At 37.7% G+C, this 22,944-nt stretch overlaps 3 protein-coding genes across 3 annotated transcripts; 1 reads left to right on the top strand and 2 right to left on the bottom strand.

Annotated features, from left to right (window-relative positions):
- The first annotated feature begins 1,933 nt into the window (after positions 1–1,933).
- On the top strand, positions 1,934–6,413 carry chmp5b (charged multivesicular body protein 5b). Its single transcript, XM_022196224.2, has 8 exons — positions 1,934–2,100; positions 3,221–3,325; positions 3,802–3,848; positions 3,945–4,038; positions 4,119–4,190; positions 4,379–4,487; positions 5,872–5,987; positions 6,084–6,413. Exons 1-8 carry the CDS (start codon positions 2,032–2,034, stop codon positions 6,129–6,131), a joined length of 660 nt encoding a protein of 219 aa, XP_022051916.1. The 5' UTR covers positions 1,934–2,031; the 3' UTR covers positions 6,132–6,413.
- Positions 6,414–6,455: 42 nt separating this feature from the next.
- fastkd3 (FAST kinase domains 3) lies at positions 6,456–10,851 on the bottom strand. The gene is made up of 7 exons (XM_022196223.2): positions 10,633–10,851; positions 8,539–10,017; positions 8,366–8,451; positions 7,161–7,335; positions 7,004–7,073; positions 6,813–6,927; positions 6,456–6,704 (listed from the first exon to the last, which is right to left on the bottom strand). The coding sequence occupies exons 2-7, from the start codon at positions 9,986–9,988 to the stop codon at positions 6,606–6,608; spliced, it is 1,995 nt and encodes a 664-aa protein (XP_022051915.2). The 5' UTR covers positions 9,989–10,017; positions 10,633–10,851; the 3' UTR covers positions 6,456–6,605.
- A 4,936-nt stretch (positions 10,852–15,787) lies between these two features.
- Positions 15,788–19,164, bottom strand: myl12.1 (myosin, light chain 12, genome duplicate 1). The gene is made up of 4 exons (XM_022196225.2): positions 19,119–19,164; positions 17,230–17,429; positions 16,664–16,825; positions 15,788–16,317 (listed from the first exon to the last, which is right to left on the bottom strand). Exons 2-4 carry the CDS (start codon positions 17,411–17,413, stop codon positions 16,145–16,147), a joined length of 519 nt encoding a protein of 172 aa, XP_022051917.1. The 5' UTR covers positions 17,414–17,429; positions 19,119–19,164; the 3' UTR covers positions 15,788–16,144.
- Between the last annotated feature and the right edge of the window lie 3,780 nt (positions 19,165–22,944).

Genomic DNA, 22,944 nt, shown 5'->3' with positions numbered 1-22,944 from the left:
TCCGCACTGACTATTTTCTCGTACGGCGACACGCTCATATTATTGTCAGCTTTGATTTGCTCTATTATTGTGATAGTCATGAAACTTCCTTAGATATTAGCTTTTTAGATGTGTCATTATAAACCAAATGCAGTCTGTCATTGTGACTTATTTAAATGGTAGTGTCTACGGATATGGTCAATTTGCCCGACAGATACGGACCCATACGCGAGTCTCTCGAGTCAAGAAGCTGCTAACCACTGCAAACTGTTGAAAGGTAAGCAAAGGTTAAGGTTAGGGTTAGTGTTAGGGTCAGGTTTAGGGTCCGTACCTGTCGTACCGATGCTACGGGTCCGTACAGCTAGCGTCTACCGGGAGTCACGTGACCAGATCTCGCGTATCTGATTGGCAAATGGCAAGTGCCGTATCCGTAGTCCACAGGCTACGGGTACGGGTCCGTACCTCTAGCAACAACCTATTTAAATCACTCTTTTTTTTTCAGATATTTGAGTGTTGAGAGGAAGCTGCAGCCTGTTGAACTATAAGTCTGCTGCTCCCTCCAGAGGAATGAGAGTGTAATTACCAAAATATCATGAAGAAAAAGAAGCCCTTCCATGATTGATAGCTGCATTTACTTAATTTGGCATGAGCAGAAGCTTCGCAGCTGCCGTCTGTATTAGTGTTTGCATGATTGATAGAAATTTCCCCAACAGCACATCACTTTACTTTAAAGTAAAACCAAGTATGTAAAGCTCATATTGTCAAGAACTGCTTCCAAAATCGAAGTTTTGAGACTAAGAAGATCTATTTGAGGCCTTCAGAGCAAAAATTTGTTTTAAACAAACTATTTTCATGCCATTTCTCCCTCAAGAGGATAAAAAAAAGAGACATTAATAAATTTCACGAGTTTTAAGTACAACATCGGCTAAGTAATGAGGATTTTGGCACATCTATAAACAGGGACACAAGGACAGATTGTAAAACAGAGACAACCTTGAATTACTTTATTCTTTATTTACAGCTTTTACCACATTACGTGTGTCTGGAGACGTCCTTACAAGCCCTTATTTCCGATGCTTTTATGCAATATTGATTTATTTTGTAATAAAAACACTGTGTAGACTGCCATCAGTTTACATCGATAAATTCTTTTTTTCTGCTTCATGACCCCTCAGATTCTTCAGTCACTAATTTACATTCATCAAACTTCCCTTTATTATTTATATGACTGTATTATTATTATTTATCTGATTGTTTGTGTTTGTTATTAAATTCCTCTTTGTAAAGATGTTTTTAAATGTGCTCCAGCATATAAATAAACCCAGTTTAACCAAATGCTTTATTGACAAATTCTGCAAATAAGTCATGCTTAATTCAGTTATAGCAGAAAATCTTGTATACTTTAAGTAAAGGATCAAAAACCCTAGACTTACAGGTTGCATATGTAGGTGTGTCTGCAACTGTCTGTCTATAATGAATATTTAACACTAAACATTGGAAATAAATGTATTCTTTTTGCAACTTAGACACTGTGTGGGAGTGTTTCTGAATATTTTCTCTCCTTGAATCTCTGTTAAATACATGTCCCATGAAAAAGATGCATGTGTGAAGATCATTTTTGTCTTAAATGAGGTGAAAGACACAGAAAAGTGGCTGTTACTGTATGAATAAGTGATGCAAAGAATAAATTAACGCATTGACAATGGAACAAGCTGTGTATGTGAACAAAGTCATGAAATTTGGCTGCAGATCTAAACAGAAATGGTCCTAAATATACCACATGAAATGATAAATGAATAATGACATTAAATCCTCACTGTGGTTATATGTGTTGAATTGTACATGTCGTGCTTGTTGCCTTCTGCCTGGGAAAATTAGAATGAATAGATCTAGAAGAAATACCAGGAGGGCGTGACCGAGTGAGTCAGGATCATGTGACCCCAGTTACGTCACGTCGCTGGCTCTTCCGGGTATTTTTCCTCAGCTGGACTCTGACAGGAAACAACAAACGCTGGTTTCTTTTTTTACACTTTACGCCTTAATTTTGCCGACATGAATCGTATATTTGGTAGCGGTAAACCCAAAGCTCCGCCGCCGAACCTAACGGACTGCATTGGAAGCGTGAGTAAAATTCTAAAGTAACTTTTTAATCCGCTGTGTTGAACAAAGTAAACAGAGAAAGAGCCATTCTCGGCTAACTGCTAGCTAACTGCTAACTAACTTTGTAGCCCAAAACAGGCCACGGTTTGACTTATTTTATTAATTAGCTTAAATAATCGAGTCCAATGTTATATAAATTAGTAGTTTGTTAGTTTGCGGTATTTCATCAGGCGTGTTTTTAAAATCTAGCTTTATGTATTCACAGTGTAGATCAATAAACAAGGCATTTAAACAGAACAATCAGTTTTTCTGTTCAGGTTCTGGATCAGCATTATGTCATTATGAGCAGGGGATTGTGGGATTTGAGACATATGACTGGTATGGAGCAAAAACTGTGTTATTCAGTGAGAGGAAATGCCTGACTTCAACCTGTTTGACTGGTTGGCTGTGTGGACAGAGCTATTGTTAGCTGGCAGGAGTGGAGGAAGAAACAGGTCATTTTAAATATGTACAGTTTGCCTCAATGTACGCGAGAAAAAGGTCTTTAAATTTAACAAATACAATAAAAATGATATGAATTAAAACCAATTTATATGAATGCACAGTTAGACATAAAAATAATAAAAACTAAAGTGGAGATAATCCTTTAATTTGTTGAGTTTTCATGTATATTTTAGCTAACTTTAGTCACATTTATCCCCATAATTAATACAATATCTTAACCTTAATATTTATTATCGTCAGGTAAAGTTTTTTTTACATAACTATTTAAAACATCTTTAATATTCACATTGCTCAGGTAAATTTACATAATAAGTAACACTGTAGGGTCTTAACCTTTATTTCAAACCTAAAAATTTCTCCTCTGTGGGAGTAGTAAAAGTTTATGTTATCTTATTTAAACTCATTGGGTTAATTAGTAACAGCAAGCTTAATTTTTTGACCAGAAAGCAGTCTGGCTCAACAACCTCAAACATGTCGTATCAATGCAAGTGGCTTGGCTTTGCCTGACATGTATTTATTAGATTAATGCATTGGTTCAAATCAGCTGTATTTGTGTTTTAAGGGCTCCTATTAAAATTTTCACACTGTTAATGATCAGTAGTCATGTAATGGTTCTGTTTCTGTTTCCTGCTTTCAGGTTGATTCTCGGGCAGAATCCATTGACAAGAAAATCGCCAGACTAGATGCTGAACTTGTGAAGTACAAGGATCAGATGAAAAAGATGCGAGACGGACCTTCAAAGGTGAGATTTACCTTTCATTGCTGCTGGTAGAGCAAAGAGACGGTGGGGTTCTTTTCCTAAAATTGTTGCAACAAGGCAAAAACAAAAGTCCACTTAGCTCAGATGTAAACACAAAGTAAGGATTTATTTTATTTATTTTATCAAACAGACACACAAGCAGAGGAAAGTGTCATTGTGTCTCAATATATAATCAGTTATTGAAAAAGAAAATGTGCAGCTTTGGTCTCATTGATGAGACAAAATACAACCTGAAAGCTGAATTATGTGAGAAAGAATTTGTAAAAATACAAATCTGGCCACACATTTTAGAACATTTTTGACACACATTCAGAGACCCTGTATTTAGTTGTAACACGTAGATATGTTAATTCAAATAAATGCAGCTTTTTACTTGTCTTATGTTCGTGTCTATTTCATGTTGATCATTCACTGAAAAAAAAATCACATTTTTATTTTATTTTTCTTTCGTTCACTAGAACATGGTCAAACAAAAGGCAATGAGAGTTCTGAAGCAGAAGAGAATGTAAGTCATTTGATCTCCCAAAGTCAGTGTTTAAATTATTGAAATTATCAAATTAACCCTGTAAGTCTGACTTAATGTTATCATTTTATCTTCCAGGTATGAGGGCCAGAGAGACAATCTCATGCAGCAGTCGTTCAACATGGAGCAAACAAACTACACAATCCAGAACCTTAAAGACACTAAAACCACAGTAAGAGATGCAGAACTGTGACCCAGAAAGATCCTTATTGAAGAAAATGTGGTTTGTACTAACAGAAGGTTTCTTTTTAGGTTGACGCCATGAAGCTTGGCCTTAAAGACATGAAGAAGGCGTACAAGAACGTGAAAATTGATAAGATTGAGGTATTTGCTTGTTGATTTATTAACTTTTTTGACTGTAACTAAAGATTGTTTGTATTTGTTGGTAAGAAAATGTGACTTGTGAATGTGAAATTTGTTCTTAAAATCCTCATCAGTACACTTAAGAGGGCCAAAGAAATACTCTGGCCCTGTTTCAAGACGCACATTTTAATTCTTTTGGTTATATTTAGGATCTCCAAGATCAGCTGGAGGACATGATGGAGGACGCCAATGAAATCCAGGAGGCGATGAGCCGAAGCTACGGCACACCTGACATCGATGAAGATGACTTGGAAGCAGGTGAGTAAAACACCTTTTTTACTATTTACTCCAAAGCTGCAGTCGTCCTTTATCCTGATTTTTCTCCTGAACACATCTAAATGAATATTACCACTGTGTTGTTAGTAATAGATAAGAATATTACTGTATTAGTAATAACTAATCCCGATACACCCAAGAAAAAACTGTGGCTTCTGAAGTGCATTCATCCCACCCTGCACTGTTTGAATATATCACCTCATGTGTAATAACCTGCTTTATTGTTATACACACCTCAATCCTTTTCCTACACCGTGCCTTTATTTTATGTAGTGACTTTTATTTTATGTAATGACTTTGTGCTCTTTTATTGTATGCTGCTGACCCAAGACCTGCTAAACTGCCTTTTGTTGATGTTTAACAATGAAAATAGACAAAGTACAAACAAAAAGAAAGACAAAGATCCATTCGATTGTACACTGGTGACTTTGAGACCATATTTTTCAACATAATTTTTATTTTGAAGCCCGAAACTGGATTTTCTTCATATGAATCATTTGTTTAGCATATTGGCATACAGAAACAAAAATCTAAAGTTTCAAGAATGATTTCAAAATAAAGAATTTCAGAAAAGAAAACGGCACCTGCTAAACACAAAGTCACAACAGCCAGTACCGAGTATGGCCTCCGTTTGCTTCGATGCAGGCAGCAATCCGTCGGCGCATGCTTTGGACCAGGCTTCTGATTGTGGGTTGGGAACAGCCCATACGCCTGGCTACATCACTGTAGCTCAAACCGGCCTCCACCATACCCAGTGCCCAGAGACGTTGTTCATGTGATAGACGGGGCATGATGCTGTTCACTGGACTAACAACGGTGGCCTTTTTTGGGCCTTTATATAGGCCTTCAAAACCCATTCTCAAATTGTGCAGATACTCACTGAGTATTGCTTGGTGTGTATTTGGTTCACTTTTGCAAAGTGACCAACCCATGTGCAATGAATCATGACAAAATGACAACTCGTCATTATCTCAACTACCAGGGCAGTAGATCATCAGTAAATCCACAATGAATAATTACAACCCCCCTACAAGTAGAATTCTGCGTACATTTCTACCTCAAACTTTCTATTGATTGTCAGTATATAATCTAGATCTAAAATATTATATTTTTATTTATATATATACATATATATACTATTACCTTTTCAAGCTGTGAATGTGATTAAAAACGTAAGTGCTTCAATAATGTCTTTCTCCACATGAATATAGACGATTTTAAACTTTAACACTGTAGATTCTAGCACCTATTTTCATTCCACAAATAGTTTACAATTGACCAGGTGAGTTTATAACCCCCCAAAATAGACAACCAGTAGTCACCAGGTTTGCTTTGAGGTGATCTCTAACCGTTGCCGTGTCCACAGAGCTGGACGCTCTGGGAGACGAGTTCATGTTGGACGACGACAGCTCCTACCTGGACGAGGCCTCGACTGCTCCCTCCATCCCAGAGGGTCTGCCCGGCGACAAGTCAAACAACAGGGTACTGAACAGCCTTGCATTCAACTTGTTATACAAATGTTGTCACTATTTTAAGACAGCTGCTTTAATAATAGGTATTGTTGTCTTTGTGTTTCAGGATGGTGTCCTGGTGGATGAGTTTGGCCTTCCTCAGATTCCTGCATAAAGGTGCAATCAGAACCTGCAACATGCTAGTTTTACATGTATCATAGCCTTATTTTGTATTTATCCAAACACTCCTGGCCTTAGAGGGCATCAATGAAACCAAAGCTTCTTTTTCCAGTGAATGGTAGAAACTGTAACATCTAATCAGGCATCTTTAATTGAAGGTTTTGATTATTATTCTTTATGTTGTGCTGATTGTTGGAATTGGGGCTCTTTTATCTTTGTACAGTTTCTGCGGCACTGAGCTGCAAAAAGCAAAATAAATTATATTTTTCAAACAATACTCAACTTTGTGTGACGTTGAAGTCATTAAAAAAGATCATCATTAGTACAAAAGTCGCTTTATTGTCAAGTTAAATGTGTGGAAATGTAGAATCAATAACTTAAACACATTCATTTGGCAAGGACTGTTTTTAGCAAAAATAAATATGGGCTAGTTTAAACTAGAAAAGGCAGCATTATTATCATTCTATCATCACCAGCTCAGCCTGTAAGTGTGAGGGAAGAGTTTCTGGTGCAGATAATCCACCACACTGGACTTGTTTTGCAGCTTTTCAAATTCGTAGTAAGGAATCTAGAAAACACAAACAGTTTCATGAGGTTAACAGGAAACCAAAGCACCATAAGTCACCGCTATTCTTGAGTTTTAGGATTCAAAAACTGTTGATGATGAGGGTCTAACCTGAACCACTTCATATCCCAGGAGCCGTAGATGTCGCTGCTTGATGGCCTCTTTTCCCAGCAGCTGCCTCTTGTTTGTAGTGAACCTCTTCTGTCCATCGATACAAAGAGCGATCCTGCAACACAGTGGAGCGTCTCTCAGAGATGAACATCCACTGACGTCAAAAACCCTTTTAACACACGATCACTTACCTTTTGTACACCTCATCGACATGACTGGCAGGCAGCACACATCCCTCTTCATCCAGTTTTATCTCCACGTCTGCAACAACAAAAACAAGCGTTACGCCTTCAGTAGGTAAAATACAGGAAACATTTAGAAGACAAACGGCTGTATAAAGGTTGTTACCGAGTGTGTAGCAGTACGGCGTCAGAACTTTGGATCCAAAGTACTGACGATCTCCGAGCAAATCCTCCAGTCCGTTTTTTACAGAGTTGTACAGATGTGGATCCACCGGAGTCTCCAGAGAGCGACCAGACGTGAGGAAGGACTTCACTCGGTACTTTGGAAGGAGCCTCGGGCCCTGATGCAGGAAAAAAGACACATGAATCAAAAGCAGTGTACAGTATTGCGATTTCCATTCAGTCAATTAAGACCATTTGTCAACTGTTTAAATTTCACAGATATTCCTTATTCTTTGATGGGACATGAGTTTTTCCTCATTTTTAATTGATATCTGACCAACAATGCAAAGATAGATAAAATATCGGTAATAAAAGCTCTCTCAGACCTTCAGAATAAAAGCACATCATCCTAATGTGTTAGCATTTAAGGGTTGTGGATTTCAAACTAAAAAACAAGCATATCAGTAGAGAAGTGCTTGCTTAAATGGGATCAGAAGGAAACTTGGATTAGTTTGGTTTCTTGTGTAATATTAGTAATATTCAGATCTTAACCTTGGTCATATGTTGTAAATTGCTACTACATAAATTAAATCTGACTGAATTTATAGATGTCTTCTTATTACAAGGATAGTTTTTTAAGTTATTTTTTGGAGAAATACTGCTATTATTCGTATTTTACAAACTTTACAGGTATATAAATTGGTTCTAAAGATTCTGTGTTAGCATGAGAAACTGATTGCAAGATAGGAAAGGATAGGATCTTTATTTTGTTTTTGGAATATGGAAATAGATCTGTTTCATGTATGAATAGAGAAAGTAACTTTTCTTTTTTTTTTCATTTGTACACTGAATGTAACAGAAAATTAAAGTCAGGGAGAACAGTTTTACTGCTTATGAGGTTTGACTAGACAATGACATGTAAAGCCATAAAACAGTCAGATGTCAAATTAGGAGCACATAGAAGTTGTGATGATTGGGACTGGGGGGAAATATCTAATTTAAATGAAGTCAGATTGACTTTTCTGCTGTCTGTCTGAAATGATTCTAACACCAACAATGGAAGTGTAGATTTTATCACAGATAACTGCGATGCACTGAACCTCACACTGATGACATGCTAAGGCAGAGGGTGTGTATTCAGGTTTCTCCTTGTTCCTTTGTCATTGAACTCACGCTGTTTATCTCTTGACGTCATTTTAAATACTTTACCTCGTAGGAAGGACACTCCAGCTTCACAGTGATGTAGAGCTGAGTCAGCTGTGCCAGAACGGCCCGCTCAATGATCGTGTCCTCCTCTACAACAAAAAAAACACAACTTGTACGTAAATTGTGTATTCATGGAAAGGTTTTCAGCACTGCAGGTGTCTGGCGGCAGGTTTTACCTTGAAGCTGCTGCAGGAAGTAACTGCTGAAAACTTTGGAGACGAAGTTCACGGGGAACCTCTGCACCAGGATGCAGGCGTGGAGCAGGTTGAGCAGCGTTCGGGGCTGGAAGTGTGAGAAACGTGTGCGCAGGATGGTTTCTACTTTCCCAAACACCTGGCCCGCATTGGGTGGGAGGTAACCCAGCTTCCCAAAAGCCACGATCTGCCGGGCCACCTGGCTGGAGCTGTAGTCGTCTGCTCGGTACACAAAGCTCTCAGCGACGGCATCAAAGACGGCTGGAGATAGGATGTTCCTGCGGCCGAAGAACTGCATCACTTTGGAAACTGTCTCTGGGTGAGAGGTGAAGGCCATCGTGGGAACGTACTTCTCCATCGCCTTCACAAAGTAGTGATCGCTGTGACCAAAGTGCATTAGTGCCCCAAGCACATCGGTGAGCTCCTCATCGGTGAAGTGAGGAACGTGTCGCACGGCCTGCTTGCACAGATTGATCACCAGAGGCATGGCCTGCGTCTGATTCAGGGTCACGAGGGCGCTGAGCAGCCCGCTGACAGCAGCAGGATCCATACAGGAGGTGACTGTCATCGCGTGGGCGTGCATGGCGTTCAGCAGGTCCCTGTACTTCCCATCTTCACCCACAATACCTTGCAGAAGTTTATAAACAGCAACAAGTTCTGCACGGCTCCACTGAGCTGGCTTCTGCCTCTGAATGTCCTCCATCACCTGCTCCAGCATCACACTACCTGGACCCTCTATAGCCAGCATGGCCTGACCCAGAGTACACAGCTCATCCACACTCATCTGGCCCCTGTCGAGCCTCATCTGGCTCTCAGACACCAGCCGCACCATCAGCGTACTCCAGGGGTCCAAGTAGAGGCGTGTGCAGGCCAGGAGAGCTGAAACCAGCCCGCCATCTGTCAGCCGTGCAGAGTACTGCTCCAGCTGGAAGCACAGTGCCCTGATGGTGTCCTCCTCCAGCACTGTGGGGTCTCTCAGAGCGTTGTCCTCCTGCTCCAGTTCGGCCACACGGTGAAGTGCTGCTGCAGCCATGGTGTCAGACATGATCTCCACGGAGTGTAGCAGTTTGAAAACCTGTCTGGAGGTGGAGCAGATCCCCAGGCGCTGCTGGAAGCCCTGCTCCTCTGCAGCGGTGGGCCGGTGGAGCAGGGTCAACTGGAACCGGGGGACTGAATCTCTGTGGAGTCCCACAGAACTGCTGGCAACGAAGGACGGTTCCCTGACAATGGTGGTGGTCAGGCTTCTTATCCCACAGCTGGACTGGAGCCTCAGGCAGCCCTGTCTCCGGATGCACTGGCCGGCTGATGTACGCAAACAGGCTACACATAAGGACTGGCTGCTGGTGCTCAGGAGCCTGGTGGGTCCAACAGGAATCCGCTGGATGCCGAACTGGCCGAGCTGAGGGAATCTGTGGACCAGCTTCAGAGCCATGACCCGGGTCCAGGACTCCTCAGTCCCAGCTGAGAAAACAACAAAAAAACACCACAAAAACTTTAAAACAGGAAAAGAACGCACAAATTAACAATATCACTGGCCAGGAAAAACATCTACAAAAAAAATCTTTCATTCCCTTTGCAATAGCTGTTCTTAATAACACAAAATAGACTGCACTGTGTTTTTTGTTATTTTATGTTTTTTTTTAATTTGTTGTGCTGTGTTTTTAATGTGTGAGGGTGTTTTAAATGTTTGAGTGTGGCTTTTAATTTCTGTCGTACAGCCGTGACAAAAGATGAATCTGTTTTTACTTGGAACAGACAATAAAGTTAATCTATTGTATTCTATTCACCTAAACTAGATCATATTAATCGAATACTGTACTGAAATAGAGAATATTAATCTACTTTTAGTTAAATAATAAGAGCAGTAACAGCACTCAGCCCCTACTCCGTTACTCTTCTGTTAACTAACCAACCTTGAAGGCTGCTGCTAGCTAACATTAGCCACTTAGCTGTTAGCCTCCTGGCTAGTCTACAACAGTCGCTCTGCTGTTCTTGACTTTAACGTGTCGTGAGGCTGCAACGTCAGCTCAGAGTGATAACTAACACAAAAACATGACAAAAAAATTAAATTCATACCTGGACCCGCAACAGCTGCACACAGGCGCTCACAACGGAAGAGCCACCGAACGTGGGTCCGTAACAAACGTGAGGCGTTCACGTTACCTCGGAAATCGGTAACTTTCAAAAACTATGGCGAAAACCGGCCGTATAACATAAATGTTACTGGAAGGTTATGAAACGTGAATTGTCAACACGAAGAGAGGAAACCTTTAGTCTCAGTAAAGGCAGTGGCGGATCTTCCGTGGGGGCACTGTGATCTGATTGGCCACCCCGTGTGCCCCCCCCCAAAAAAAATTTTTTCGTTTGAAGTTTACATTACTGATACTCCGATTTCCGACGCTCTACACCTGAATGCACCAATGACGTTAGTTAACCACGCCCGACGGGTACGTCGGTGGGGTTATTGCATTCGGTGCGGTGTGGAAAAAAACGTCATAGTTTAGTCTGTCGTCCAAAATGTCAAAAAACGTCATAGTTTAGTATTTCGTCCAAAATATGAAAAAAAATGTCATAGTTTAGTATGTTGTCCAAAATGTGGAAAAAAGTCATAGTTTAGTATGTTGTGCAAAATGTTAAAAAAAACATCATAGTTTATTATGTCTTCTAAAATGTGGAAAAAAATGTCATAGTTTAGTATGTCATCCAAAATGTCAAAAAAAAAAACGTTATAGTTTAGTATGTCATCCAAAATGTCAAAAAAGTCATAGTTTAGTATGTCATCCAAAATGTAAAAAAAAAACCCATCAAAGTTTAGTATGTCATCCAAAATGTCAAAAAAACCATCAAAGTTTAGTATGTCATCCAAAATGTGAAAAAAAACGTCATAGTTTAGTATGTCGTCCAAAATGTGAAAAAAAAACGTCATAGTTTAGTATGTCATCCAAAACGTGGAAAAAAACATCATAGTTTAGTATGTCGTCCAAAATGTCAAAAAAACGTCATAGTTTAGTATGTCATCCAAAATGTCAAAAAAAACATCAAAGTTTAGTATGTCATCCAAAATGTGGAAAAAAACGTCATAGTTTAGTATGTCATCCAAAATGTCAAAAAAGTCATAGTTTAGTATGTCATCCAAAATGTCAAAAAAAACCATCATAGTTTAGTATGTCATCCAAAATGTGGAAAAAAACGTCATAGTTTAGTATGTCGTCCAAAATGTGGAAAAAAAACGTCATAGTTTAGTATGTCATCCAAAATGTCAAAAACGTCATAGTTTAGTATGTCATCCAAAACGTGGAAAAAAACATCATAGTTTAGTATGTCATCCAAAATGTCAAAAAAACGTCATAGTTTAGTATGTCATCCAAAATGTCAAAAAAGTCATAGTTTAGTATGTCATCCAAAATGTCAAAAAAAACCATCATAGTTTAGTATGTCATCCAAAATGTGGAAAAAAAACGTCATAGTTTAGTATGTCGTCCAAAATGTGGAAAAAAAACGTCATAGTTTAGTATGTCATCCAAAACGTGGAAAAAAACATCATAGTTTAGTATGTCGTCCAAAATGTCAAAAAAACGTCATAGTTTAGTATGTCATCCAAAATGTCAAAAACGTCATAGTTTAGTATGTCATCCAAAACGTGGAAAAAAACATCATAGTTTAGTATGTCATCCAAAATGTCAAAAAAACGTCATAGTTTAGTATGTCATCCAAAATGTCAAAAAAGTCATAGTTTAGTATGTCATCCAAAATGTCAAAAAAAACCATCATAGTTTAGTATGTCATCCAAAATGTGGAAAAAAAACGTCATAGTTTAGTATGTCGTCCAAAATGTGGAAAAAAAACGTCATAGTTTAGTATGTCATCCAAAACGTGGAAAAAAACATCATAGTTTAGTATGTCGTCCAAAATGTCAAAAAAACGTCATAGTTTAGTATGTCATCCAAAATGTCAAAAACGTCATAGTTTAGTATGTCATCCAAAACGTGGAAAAAAACATCATAGTTTAGTATGTCGTCCAAAATGTCAAAAAAACGTCATAGTTTAGTATGTCATCCAAAATGTCAAAAAAACCATCAAAGTTTAGTATGTCATCCAAAATGTGGAAAAAAACGTCATAGTTTAGTATGTCATCCAAAATGTCAAAAAAAACCATCATAGTTTAGTATGTCGTCCAAAATTTGAAAAAAAAGTCATACTTTAGTATGTCATCCAAAATGTGAAAAAAAAACGTCATAGTTTAGTATGTCGTCCAAAATGTGAAAAAAAAACGTCATAGTTTAGTATGTCGTCCAAAATTTGAAAAAAAAGTCATACTTTAGTATGTCATCCAAAATGTGAAAAAAAAACGTCATAGTTTAGTATGTCGTCCAAAATGTGAAAAAAAAAACGTCATAGTTTAGTATGCCATGGGCGCCTGTATAGCTCAACGGGTTAAGCAGGCGACCCATGTAAAGGGGCTGGTCTCCGACGCAGCGGCCCGGGTTTGATTCGTACCTGCGGCCCTTTGCTGCATATCTTCCCCCCACTCTTCATCTAACCCGTCTTCTGTCTACCTTCTCTGCCGCTATCGCACAAAGTTGAAAAAGGCAAAAAATAAAACAATATATTTTTAGTTTGTCATCCACAATTTTGAAAAAAAGTCATAGTTTAGTATGTCCTGCAAAATGTGGAAAAAAACGTCATAGTTTAGTATGTCATCCAAAACGTGGAAAAAAACATCATAGTTTAGTATGTCGTCCAAAATGTCAAAAAAACGTCATAGTTTAGTATGTCATCCAAAATGTCAAAAAAAAACATCAAAGTTTAGTATGTCGTCCAAAATGTGGAAAAAAACGTCATAGTTTAGTATGTCATCCAAAATGTCAAAAAAGTCATAGTTTAGTATGTCATCCAAAATGTAAAAAAAAAACCATCAAAGTTTAGTATGTCATCCAAAATGTCAAAAAAAAAACCCATCATAGTTTAGTATGCCATGGGCGCCTGTATAGCTCAACGGGTTAAGCAGGCGACCCATGTAAAGGGGCTGGTCTCCGACGCAGCGGCACGGGTTCGATTCCTGCCTGCGGCCCTTTGCTGCATGTCTTCCCCCCCACTCTTGTTCTCACCCATTTTCTGTCTACCTTCACTGCCGCTGTCGCACAAAGTTGAAAAAGGCAAAAAAATTAAAGAAATATATAGTTTAGTATGTCATCCACAATTTTTTAAAAAAAAGTCATAGTTTAGTATGTCGTCCAAAATTTGAAAAAAAGTCATATTTTATTATGTCATCCAAAATGTGGAAAAAAATGTCATAGTTTAGTCTGTTGTCCAAAATGTCAAAAGAACGTCATAGTTTAGTATGTCGTCCCAAATGTCAAAAAAGTCATAGTTTAGTATGTCGTCCAAAATATGACAAAAACGTCATAGTTTAGTATGTCGTCCAAAATGTAAAAATAAGTCATAGTTTAGTATGTCCTCCAAAATATGGGAAAAAACGTCATAGTTTAGTATGTTGTCCAAAATGTGGAAAAAAACATCATAGTTTAGTATGTCGTCCAAAATGTCACTAAAACGTCAGTTTAGTATGTTGTTTTGGTGAGCTGAGCAGCCTTGGCAGAGTACTGCACTCAGTGCTTTTGTAGTTATGTTCTTTCCAACATATTTATGCCAGCATGCCCTTCATTGATGGTCATCTTCACCAAAACTTCGTCCAAAATGTGACAAAAACGTCATAGTTTCGCATGTTTTCCAAAAGGTCACTAAAACATCAATGGCTTTATCTAGTGTAGGTCACTGCTGACATTTTTACTGGCCTTCAAACTGCCTTTACAAAAGGATATTTTTGCCCTTTTGATCTGATAATATTGACAATGAGTTGTTCAAAATACTAAAAAGGGCATTCTGAAATCAGAGTAAATCACATGTCCAGTAACAGTTTTGAGCTGAATCAAACATTATTCTTTGCATTTTCCTATCTATAAAACTGACTCGAAAAAATGCACAAAGAATTCCAATGCACCTGTACTGTAACATAGCCATGTAAATGGCAATAAAACTGTATTATATTCTGTTTTACATGTGTAGTTCTAAACTGTTCAGTAGGATTGGGATACCTGTGATTAAAAAAAATGCTAAATTTAATTGAATTTTAATCTTCATCAAATCATAGGTATCTCATGTCTGTTTAAACATTTATTTATATTTTGCACAATTGGTTTTACCATCACATGGATTCAGAAGATGGAGAAGATATTTTAGTTTAAAAAAGCTTTTGTGCAAATTGCTTAAACAGCTGTCAATAGGAAGCAAAATAATATGTACTTAAATTTAACTGTTACCACTGCATAGTAATTACATGATAAAATCATTCAAGTTACAATAATCAGAGATCACAGATTGTAGCTCCTAAGAGTAGCGTTTGTAAAGCTGGTTTCTCTCAAAATAGAGACCTTTGAGTGCTCTTTATTTCTTTAACCCCTGGACATTTTATTTATTACACACCTAAAATATGAAGGCATATTTGGATGTTTTTTTGTTGTGGGTCTGAATATTTAAAGGAAATTACAACCGGAAGAGGAGGTTTTATTGCTCTTTTCAAAGAAAATCTAATACCTCAGTGATCCCATACAGGCAGTTTTACTGCTTGCTCTTCTCTAGCCACCTGGGTTGTGATATATCTCACGTACAGCACCAATAATCAGGATTTGGTCATCTTGAAATGTTTGTATCTGGAAACTGACCCAATCAAATGTCGTTTTAAAAAAATCTGTGTAAAAGGAAAATAGGTGACCTGATCCTGGTTTGTAAAATGTGGCACTTCTACAGAATGCTGGTCCAGACTCGACTTATTGAGCAGCTGGAACATGATGCAACTACTGGATGAGAAAACCTTTATCATTTGCGTTTAACATGTTATGTCAGTAATGTTGTTACACAAGGCCACTCCCCTGTATGACAGGTCTTTCACCACCACTTAGAAGTGATTATAGTACTTCAGCAGTTTTATTTTCAGTATAAGGGGCTAAACTTCACAGCCTTCTATGTTTCAGTGTCCGTCTGTAAATTCTGTGCTTTGCCATTAAACAGAAAGAATTCACACTGTGCGAGTCAGCACATGTTCAATGAATTTAGCGAGGAGGGAGCTAAGACTTGTCAAAACTCGACAAGCTGCAGAGGAGAGAAAAAAAAAAACATGCATAAAATATTTTCTAGTACCCCCAGGGGAAAATAAAGACAAAATAATGCATGATTATTTCAGTTGTCATTTATGGAAGGGAAACAGCAAAGTACAACTTGATAGAGGGCTTTATTTAAAAAGTTTATATTATAAAATGTAAAAATTCAGCTAAACCGGATCACATGAGTTGCAAAGATTTATCCCTTAGAGCTTCCAAAGTGCTGCCACTTCACATCTTTACATGAAAAAACTTCTTCTCATCAGAAATGTGGAAATTTGGCAGTACTGGAAGTTCACAGCAAACAGAGTGGATAGTTATTGCTTTGGTTTGTGTAAAACTGAGTTTTTACTGGAGAGTTGAGACATGCAGCAACGGTGATCTAGCTGACGGCAGAGAGGCGGAGGGGAGTCAGAGGAAAACGCTGGTCTTTAATCGTCCTTATCCTTGGCACCGTGCTTTAAGATGCGTGTGAACTCCACGTAGTTGAAGTTACTCTTCTTGTCAATGGGAGCCTCCCTGAAGAGCTCGTCCACCTCCTCATCTGTAAACCGGTCACCCATTGTTGTGAGCAGCTCTCTGAGGTAATCTTCCTGGATGAAACCTGCAGAGGAAAGCAGTCAAGTCAGAAGAGAAGGCAAAAAAAATGAATAAAAACATAAGAATCTTCTTTAAATGACAAAATCCCAATCTTTGAGAAACCATTTGTCTTTACAAAGTTCAGCTGTAATCTTTCACGCACAGTGCCAACTCAAAGTACTTTAACTCAGGTTTACATTTGCAACAGTATTTAAGGAGCATAAGCAACAGAAAATCAACTAAAACAGAATAAGGCACAATATTAGTTATTTCAAGTTGTTATTTTCCTATTTATTTTTAAGCGACAAAAGTTTCATAGCTAGAAGGATAAATGACCAGAAATGTTGTTATGACGAACTGTCAGAACGTACCTGTCCCCTCCTCATCAAAGCAAGCAAATGCATTTCTGATCACATCCTCAGGGTCTGTGCCATTGAGCTTTTCTCCAAACATGGTGAGGAACATGGTGAAGTTGATGGGTCCAGGAGCTTCATTCATCATGGCCTCCAGGTACTCGTCAGTTGGGTTCTTTCCTGTATAAACAAAGATATGATTCGCTTAAAATTAAAGGCAAAGATGCCATATATTCAGGCTCTACTTCAAACTACACAACTTGTATTCATTAGACCTGACTGGACAGAAGCAATAGTCAAGTGTTTCTAAAAGCAGCAGCATTGGTAGGAACAGATCACAAAAACTGCACCTTTCTATAGATGACTTAATTTTTTTTGACAACTCATGTTTCCATGTTTCATTAAAACTGAAAGATTTCAAATGCATAAGTGGTTATACTTCAAAGTGACATTAACTGTTGATGAAGATTTAAATATGCTGGCCTGTCACCACGCCCAAATGACAACAGCTGAATGGATTCCATCTTCATCCTGACATATTTGTGATCTGATTCCGGCTCATCCCGACTATCTTAGAGACTCACCCAGTGAAGCCAGCATGTCGTGAAGATCCTCTTTGTCCACAAACCCATCACGGTTCTGGTCGATCATGTTGAAGGCCTCCTTGAACTCCTGAATCTGAGACTGGTCAAACATGGCGAAGACATTGGAAGTTGCGCGCTGAGGGCGCTTCTTCGTGGTCTTTCCCTTAGCCCTTTTGCTAGACATTGTGAATGTTTTATTTCTGTGGAAGTAAAGAAAACAGAGACAGTATGTTATATATTCTGGTGCAGCTTGGTATTGTAAGAGGAGAGCTTATTCTTTAAGGCGAACATTATTAAATTAAACACGTGTAAATCGAATTTCTGGATTAAACAAAAGTTCAACAGCACTGCTATGTTTAGACAGGTCTTTCTTATATAAGGAAAAAGCAAATATGGAGAATTATATGGTTTTACTTTCTCCTACATGATCACTTTAGATTACATAAAGAAATTACAGACTTAATCAGATATTTTTTATAAATTAAATGATTATCTCAGCTTTTACCGATCGTCGTTAGGCAACAGGAAACTAAATTCAGAACTTTTTAATAAATGAGTGACTGCAATCCTAATCATAACTATTTATATATTTCTAGGAAGCAGAAAATTATCTGGACGCTTCAGATATGAATGAAAATATGAGACAGGACAGACAGACGTTGACAGTACCAATGGCAGCTAATGAGCCAGTCTGATCACAGGTAAAGTAGATCATGCTGCTGCTCAAAATAAGACTTCGTCAGCCGTGTTCACAACATAGTGGCAGAGTAATTTAATTCTCTGGCAGTGAATCCCCAGTGTAGTGTCCCTCTGAGCTATAAATGGAAATGTTCCTCATCTTTCTGGGTTGATCTGCTCACTGGCTTCACTGCGGGCAGGAAAATTACTGATGTGAGGACAGATGCCCTTATCAGGACATATCCTGACAGTGGAGTCGACCTGTTCTACATTTACATATTCATGTTGACAGACTCCTACATTTTTGCCATTCACTGTTGATGGAAAATGGACTTAAGTGGCTTAGTAAGTATTAAAGAGAGCAGGGCTTGATGCAGTGTAGATATGCTGATATTATCTAGGACACTAGTAAGTTCATGGCCTGCATAAGCACTAAGAAGTACAAATTTAAATGCTCATGTTCCCCAAATGCAGCAATTTTGAAGTACTTCATTGAACCAAGAGTTCAAAAAAGTCAATCTACACAAAAGCAACAGCTTCTTACATTCAAGATGCTGACAATTTATTTGTTTAAAAGTTACCAACAATTTACTCATTTCCATGATCAGTCTTGCTTCATTTAGTGTCTTTTGACTGATTAACTCGCAGTTTGATCAATTAAAAACATACATATGTTCAAGATAAAAACAGTTATTGCTATTCTAACATTTTGCCAGGGTTCAGCACCGTGCAGACCACCCAAACTAACACTTAACTTTTCATAAAATTAGTTCATCGTCGAGGTAATGAATTTAAAAACCTGATTTTGCCACTACACCTATCAGCGAAGCATTAAATACCTGCACCGTATTAATGGTCTGCGGCCTAGCATGAGCTACATTAAACGTTAACATTAAACACCGAGCTGCCGTTGAAGAGAGACACGTTTATGTGGATGTTTTCAGTTTAGAAAGCTATTAACCAACTATAAAAATGGTGAATACGCGTCTACTATCAATCAATTTCCTTGCGTTGTCTGTCGAGTCTTTAGCCGCACTGCTAACAGTTAGTCGTGTTTTCAACGCAATCAATCGAGCGTTAAAAACAGTGAGCTGGCGTATTATTTAGATATAAACATCCGACAGCGAGGATATCGGTGGATTATATAGTTAGCGAGGCATTTAAAATGTAGCTAGCTAATACAGAAATGTAAAATCAGAAGACGGTCTTACCGTACAACAGCTAAATTCTCGTCAGCTAGCCCGGTGCTGCTTTTTCTCAACCACCGCCCTTCACTTCCTCATAATACTGCTGGGTTCCGTACAAAACATCGGAACAAACCATCTATAGAGAATAGGGGTGATTCTGATGTATTAATCCAATCTTACTCGTTTGACGAACAATTATTGCATTTTTATGACTACATTGTAAGCATTACTATCACTTACAAACGAAAATGTAGGATCTAACAAAGTTATGCCACTTTAATCCGTATTTAAATTCCGTTATCTATCTTCACACCCCCGATGGAGAAAGTGTAACTTCCACAACACTCCCCTGCCTGCATTGACATTCCTGGATATGCCCTTTTAAGGGAAGAAAGAACACATCCTTCCTAGCATTGTACAGTTAAGGCAGGGAAAAGTTTAAACTGGGAACGTGAGCGTTATCATAAATAAGACAAGCTTAAAATTATAGCATAATATCACGTTATGTTTTGAACAATAGGATATATGATGCCCACTTGACGCAAACAATAGTTATTCCTTGGTTGTTTATGCTGTTTCCAGGAAAATAGTAATACACCTAAAAGTTTTTTTTTTAAATTTAATATGGTTACTTCTACCTTTATTATGCTCTTTTTAACATGCCAAATATATATTCCCTACCTGGGGGACATTCCATACCTGGGGTTAAAGTGGGTTAGCTTGTTTTATAGCCTGGTATATGCAAGTTCAGACTAGTCTGAAACCCTGGTACACTATTTGGGTTATAGCCCTTTAGGTCAGATTTTACCCACAACATTCAAACACTCTAAATATTCAAGAACACAGTGTTAAGTTTTTGATTTAATGATGACAAAACCTTATCCAGTACAATACACATTTTGAATCACTTAAATGAACCTGAAAAAAATATATGATTGACTTTGTGCAAATGAGCTATCCCTAAATTTAGCTCAAGGGAAACAAATGTTATTGGAATTCGAGTCACTCGCTTTTAAAATTTTCTGAATTTCTAATACAGCCAACAAGCTGTTTCAGTTTTCATGGTGTCGTGACTGACAATAATCTGTTCTCAAAGCCTGTACATGCTGTTTGCTTTGTATTTATTATTGTTAAATGTAATTATGCAGCTTTCTTCGCTAGTTTTTATTCTGAAAAAGGACATTTCAACTCTATAGCCTGGCTAAGTGAGGTGAATGAAATGAGAAGTCAAAGTTCATTTAATAAAAACCATAATAATAGAAAAAATTTGAGAGGATGGTTAATTATAGGTACTGACAGTCAAACGTGGGCCAGACAACAGTTGGCATTGTGGTCAATGCTGTAAACACAGGCTTACTGCTGCAGGACTCGAAGAGCAACATGTGGAACCGTTGACTCACAGGTTAAAACAGGCCACATCTGTCTCTTTTGACCAGCTGTCACATCACTGTCAGAGCTGATAACGGAACAGTTGAACATTCTCCATGAGTCATTTATAGCTAGAGTTATATGCTGTAACCAAACAGATAAGATGGAGCTGTATAGACCTTATGCATCACATCAAAAGTGTTAGTGATGGGTACAATGGGAGGGATTCTATTTTTAAAGTTATGTAAATGGCCACAGATTTCACTAATGGTTGTCTGCTCTGTCGTGTTTATTATTGTGATGTATTATTAAAGAGAAAAGTGGCATCAGACAGACAAGAAAAGAAGAATTTCATCTGGAAGAGGGCTGTTTATTAAATTAGGCTAGCTTGTCTTGTAGTCTGATTTCTAATACAAGCAAGAATTGTGGATCAAAAGTTAAGTCGAGTCTGTGTTTGGTTAAGACAGGTAATTATGTGCCTGAAACATTAATAAAAAAAATCACTTCTTTCATTGTCTGAAAGTGAAAATGGCCTCAAACATCTCAATTTCTCAACATTTCTCATCTGAAATCTGATAAATGCAAATTAAATTCTTCAAACTGAACCAGAAAACAGGAAAGTTAACCATTTTGGCCCACCTCTGTGAGTTTGTAGCATATTTCAAATCAATAGACATTGTAGTGCTGCAGGAAACCACTAGAGAGCGCTGCTTTCATAGGAAACCTTTGTTTACTGTGTGATATTTAAACCAATTCATAAAACAGTTTGTCCCAGCATGTAACCTTTAGTCCTGTATGTGGACACAATGAATATGTTCAGATCTTGATCTTCACATAACCTCGGTGGATGAAGCCAAAACAACACAGGACATAAAAATAGTCTAAATAGATCCTTTGAGACGTCCATACAGTTGGAATTTCCTGGACAGCTGGACTCAGTGAGATATGTCAAACATGAACATGGTCTATTTATTCAGCTAAAGAGAAGATGGAGTCAGTAAAGTTATTAGTTAAATTTATTAAAATATTAAAATAGTTGTTAGTATAATGCACTCTAAAGCAACTCTTCTGATATCTGCGGACTTTAAATTGAGCATTGAGTTAAATCAACAGCTTTCTAACAAACACAACTGAACATCATTACAGGCTTTACAGTTGCATGGTGGCAATATTAGAATACATTCTAAACTGTATTGGATTAAATAGACGTACTTACTGCAATAATAACTGAGGACAAGTTTCAATATTCCAGTTAAAGGTGATGAAATTCACTGTATACTGCAATGATGTGCTAATAGCTAAAATAGACTTATGCTGTGTATATAAATACCCTGAAGGGGATGAAGTCATTAGATGACTGCGTATCACCTTCCTTCACTTGAGATTTTCTTTGGATCTGCAGAGTTTCAAGGAAAACACTTGGCTGTGAGTGGCAGCTGCTTCATAATTGGAGCTTATTGTTAGATCAGAGAAAACCCGAGAACGTTTGTGATGAAAGCTACAGAGAGCTTTATGTTCTATTCTTTGATGTTCACCCATCTGCTTTAATCCTGTAGGTTACTGTACTTTTAGGTGTCTGACAGGGCACTAAGACCTGGGCTTTATGATATATATTTGATACACTGTCATATGATTATTATTGCTGCACATTATAGCACAGGCTCATTGGAAACTGTGTCGCTTTCAGGGGTACACAGGATAATATCAGGTATTTAGAAAACATTTATTTGCAGTGATTGTGTATGTAAAGGGCTAACAGAACAGAGAAAAACTACTACAACAAGAGGCTGACTGAAAAACATTTTCTTGCCACATGAGAATATCGACATCACTGTCCTGTCATGTCTCAGCAGTAAATATGGAGCAATTAGCTCATTAGCTTAGCATATATACTGGAAAGAAAGAGAGACAGGTCACAAGGGTATGTCAAAATTTTTAAAAACTAAACAAAAACAAAACCCCTAAAATGTACTAGAATCTGCACAAAAAGTGTAAAAAAAATATCCAGCTATGGATCCCAGGGAGTTAGAGCACCCTGTCTATTAAATAACTCAGATTTTTTACAAAATAAATGTGGTAATTAATAGGCTTTTTCTGCATTGTTTTGTTTAATTAATTTTTCTATTAATTTCTATTGTTGTTGCAGTTGTAGTAGAAGAATTATTATCATTATTATTAGTAGTAGTAGTTGTTGTTATCATCATTTTTTATACTAGTTGTAGTAGTAGCAGTAGTAGTCGTAGTAGTAGAAGTGGTAAAAGTATTATTATAATTCATATTATTAGTAGTAGTAGTATTAAAAGAATTTTTATTATAGTAGTAGCAGTAATAGTAGTTGTAACATTATTATGAGCTGTAAAAAACGTCTATAATTCCATTTCGGTAAAGCGTACTTATGGTTCCTTCATGGATTTGAAGCAGGACATTTACTAGTGAAACCAGAAACAGACTAACTCCTGTTTATCTGCTAATTAGAGTAGCT

Source organism: Acanthochromis polyacanthus, chromosome 20, assembly GCF_021347895.1.
Source record: "Acanthochromis polyacanthus isolate Apoly-LR-REF ecotype Palm Island chromosome 20, KAUST_Apoly_ChrSc, whole genome shotgun sequence".
Classification (NCBI taxonomy): Eukaryota; Metazoa; Chordata; class Actinopteri; family Pomacentridae; genus Acanthochromis; species Acanthochromis polyacanthus.
Note: the sequence above shows the minus strand (reverse complement) of the source record. Positions and strands in the feature narration are given on the sequence as shown.

Excerpts from the sequence above, each read along its gene's own strand:
- chmp5b (XM_022196224.2), top strand. The coding sequence starts at position 2,032 with ATGAATCGTATATTTGGTAGCGGTAAACCCAAAGCTCCGCCGCCGAAC. Across the intron at positions 2,101-3,220 it reads TAACGGACTGCATTGGAAGC|GTTGATTCTCGGGCAGAATC; the intron begins GTGAGTAAAATT and ends TCCTGCTTTCAG. Across the intron at positions 4,039-4,118 it reads TTAAAGACACTAAAACCACA|GTTGACGCCATGAAGCTTGG; the intron begins GTAAGAGATGCA and ends GTTTCTTTTTAG.
- fastkd3 (XM_022196223.2), bottom strand. The coding sequence starts at position 9,988 with ATGGCTCTGAAGCTGGTCCACAGATTCCCTCAGCTCGGCCAGTTCGGC. Across the intron at positions 7,336-8,365 it reads TGGAGTGTCCTTCCTACGAG|GGCCCGAGGCTCCTTCCAAA; the intron begins GTAAAGTATTTA and ends TTCCTGCATCAG. Across the intron at positions 7,074-7,160 it reads GCCGTACTGCTACACACTCG|ACGTGGAGATAAAACTGGAT; the intron begins GTAACAACCTTT and ends TTGTTGTTGCAG.
- myl12.1 (XM_022196225.2), bottom strand. The coding sequence starts at position 17,413 with ATGTCTAGCAAAAGGGCTAAGGGAAAGACCACGAAGAAGCGCCCTCAG. Across the intron at positions 16,826-17,229 it reads CGACATGCTGGCTTCACTGG|GAAAGAACCCAACTGACGAG; the intron begins GTGAGTCTCTAA and ends TTGTTTATACAG. Across the intron at positions 16,318-16,663 it reads CTTTGATGAGGAGGGGACAG|GTTTCATCCAGGAAGATTAC; the intron begins GTACGTTCTGAC and ends TTTCCTCTGCAG.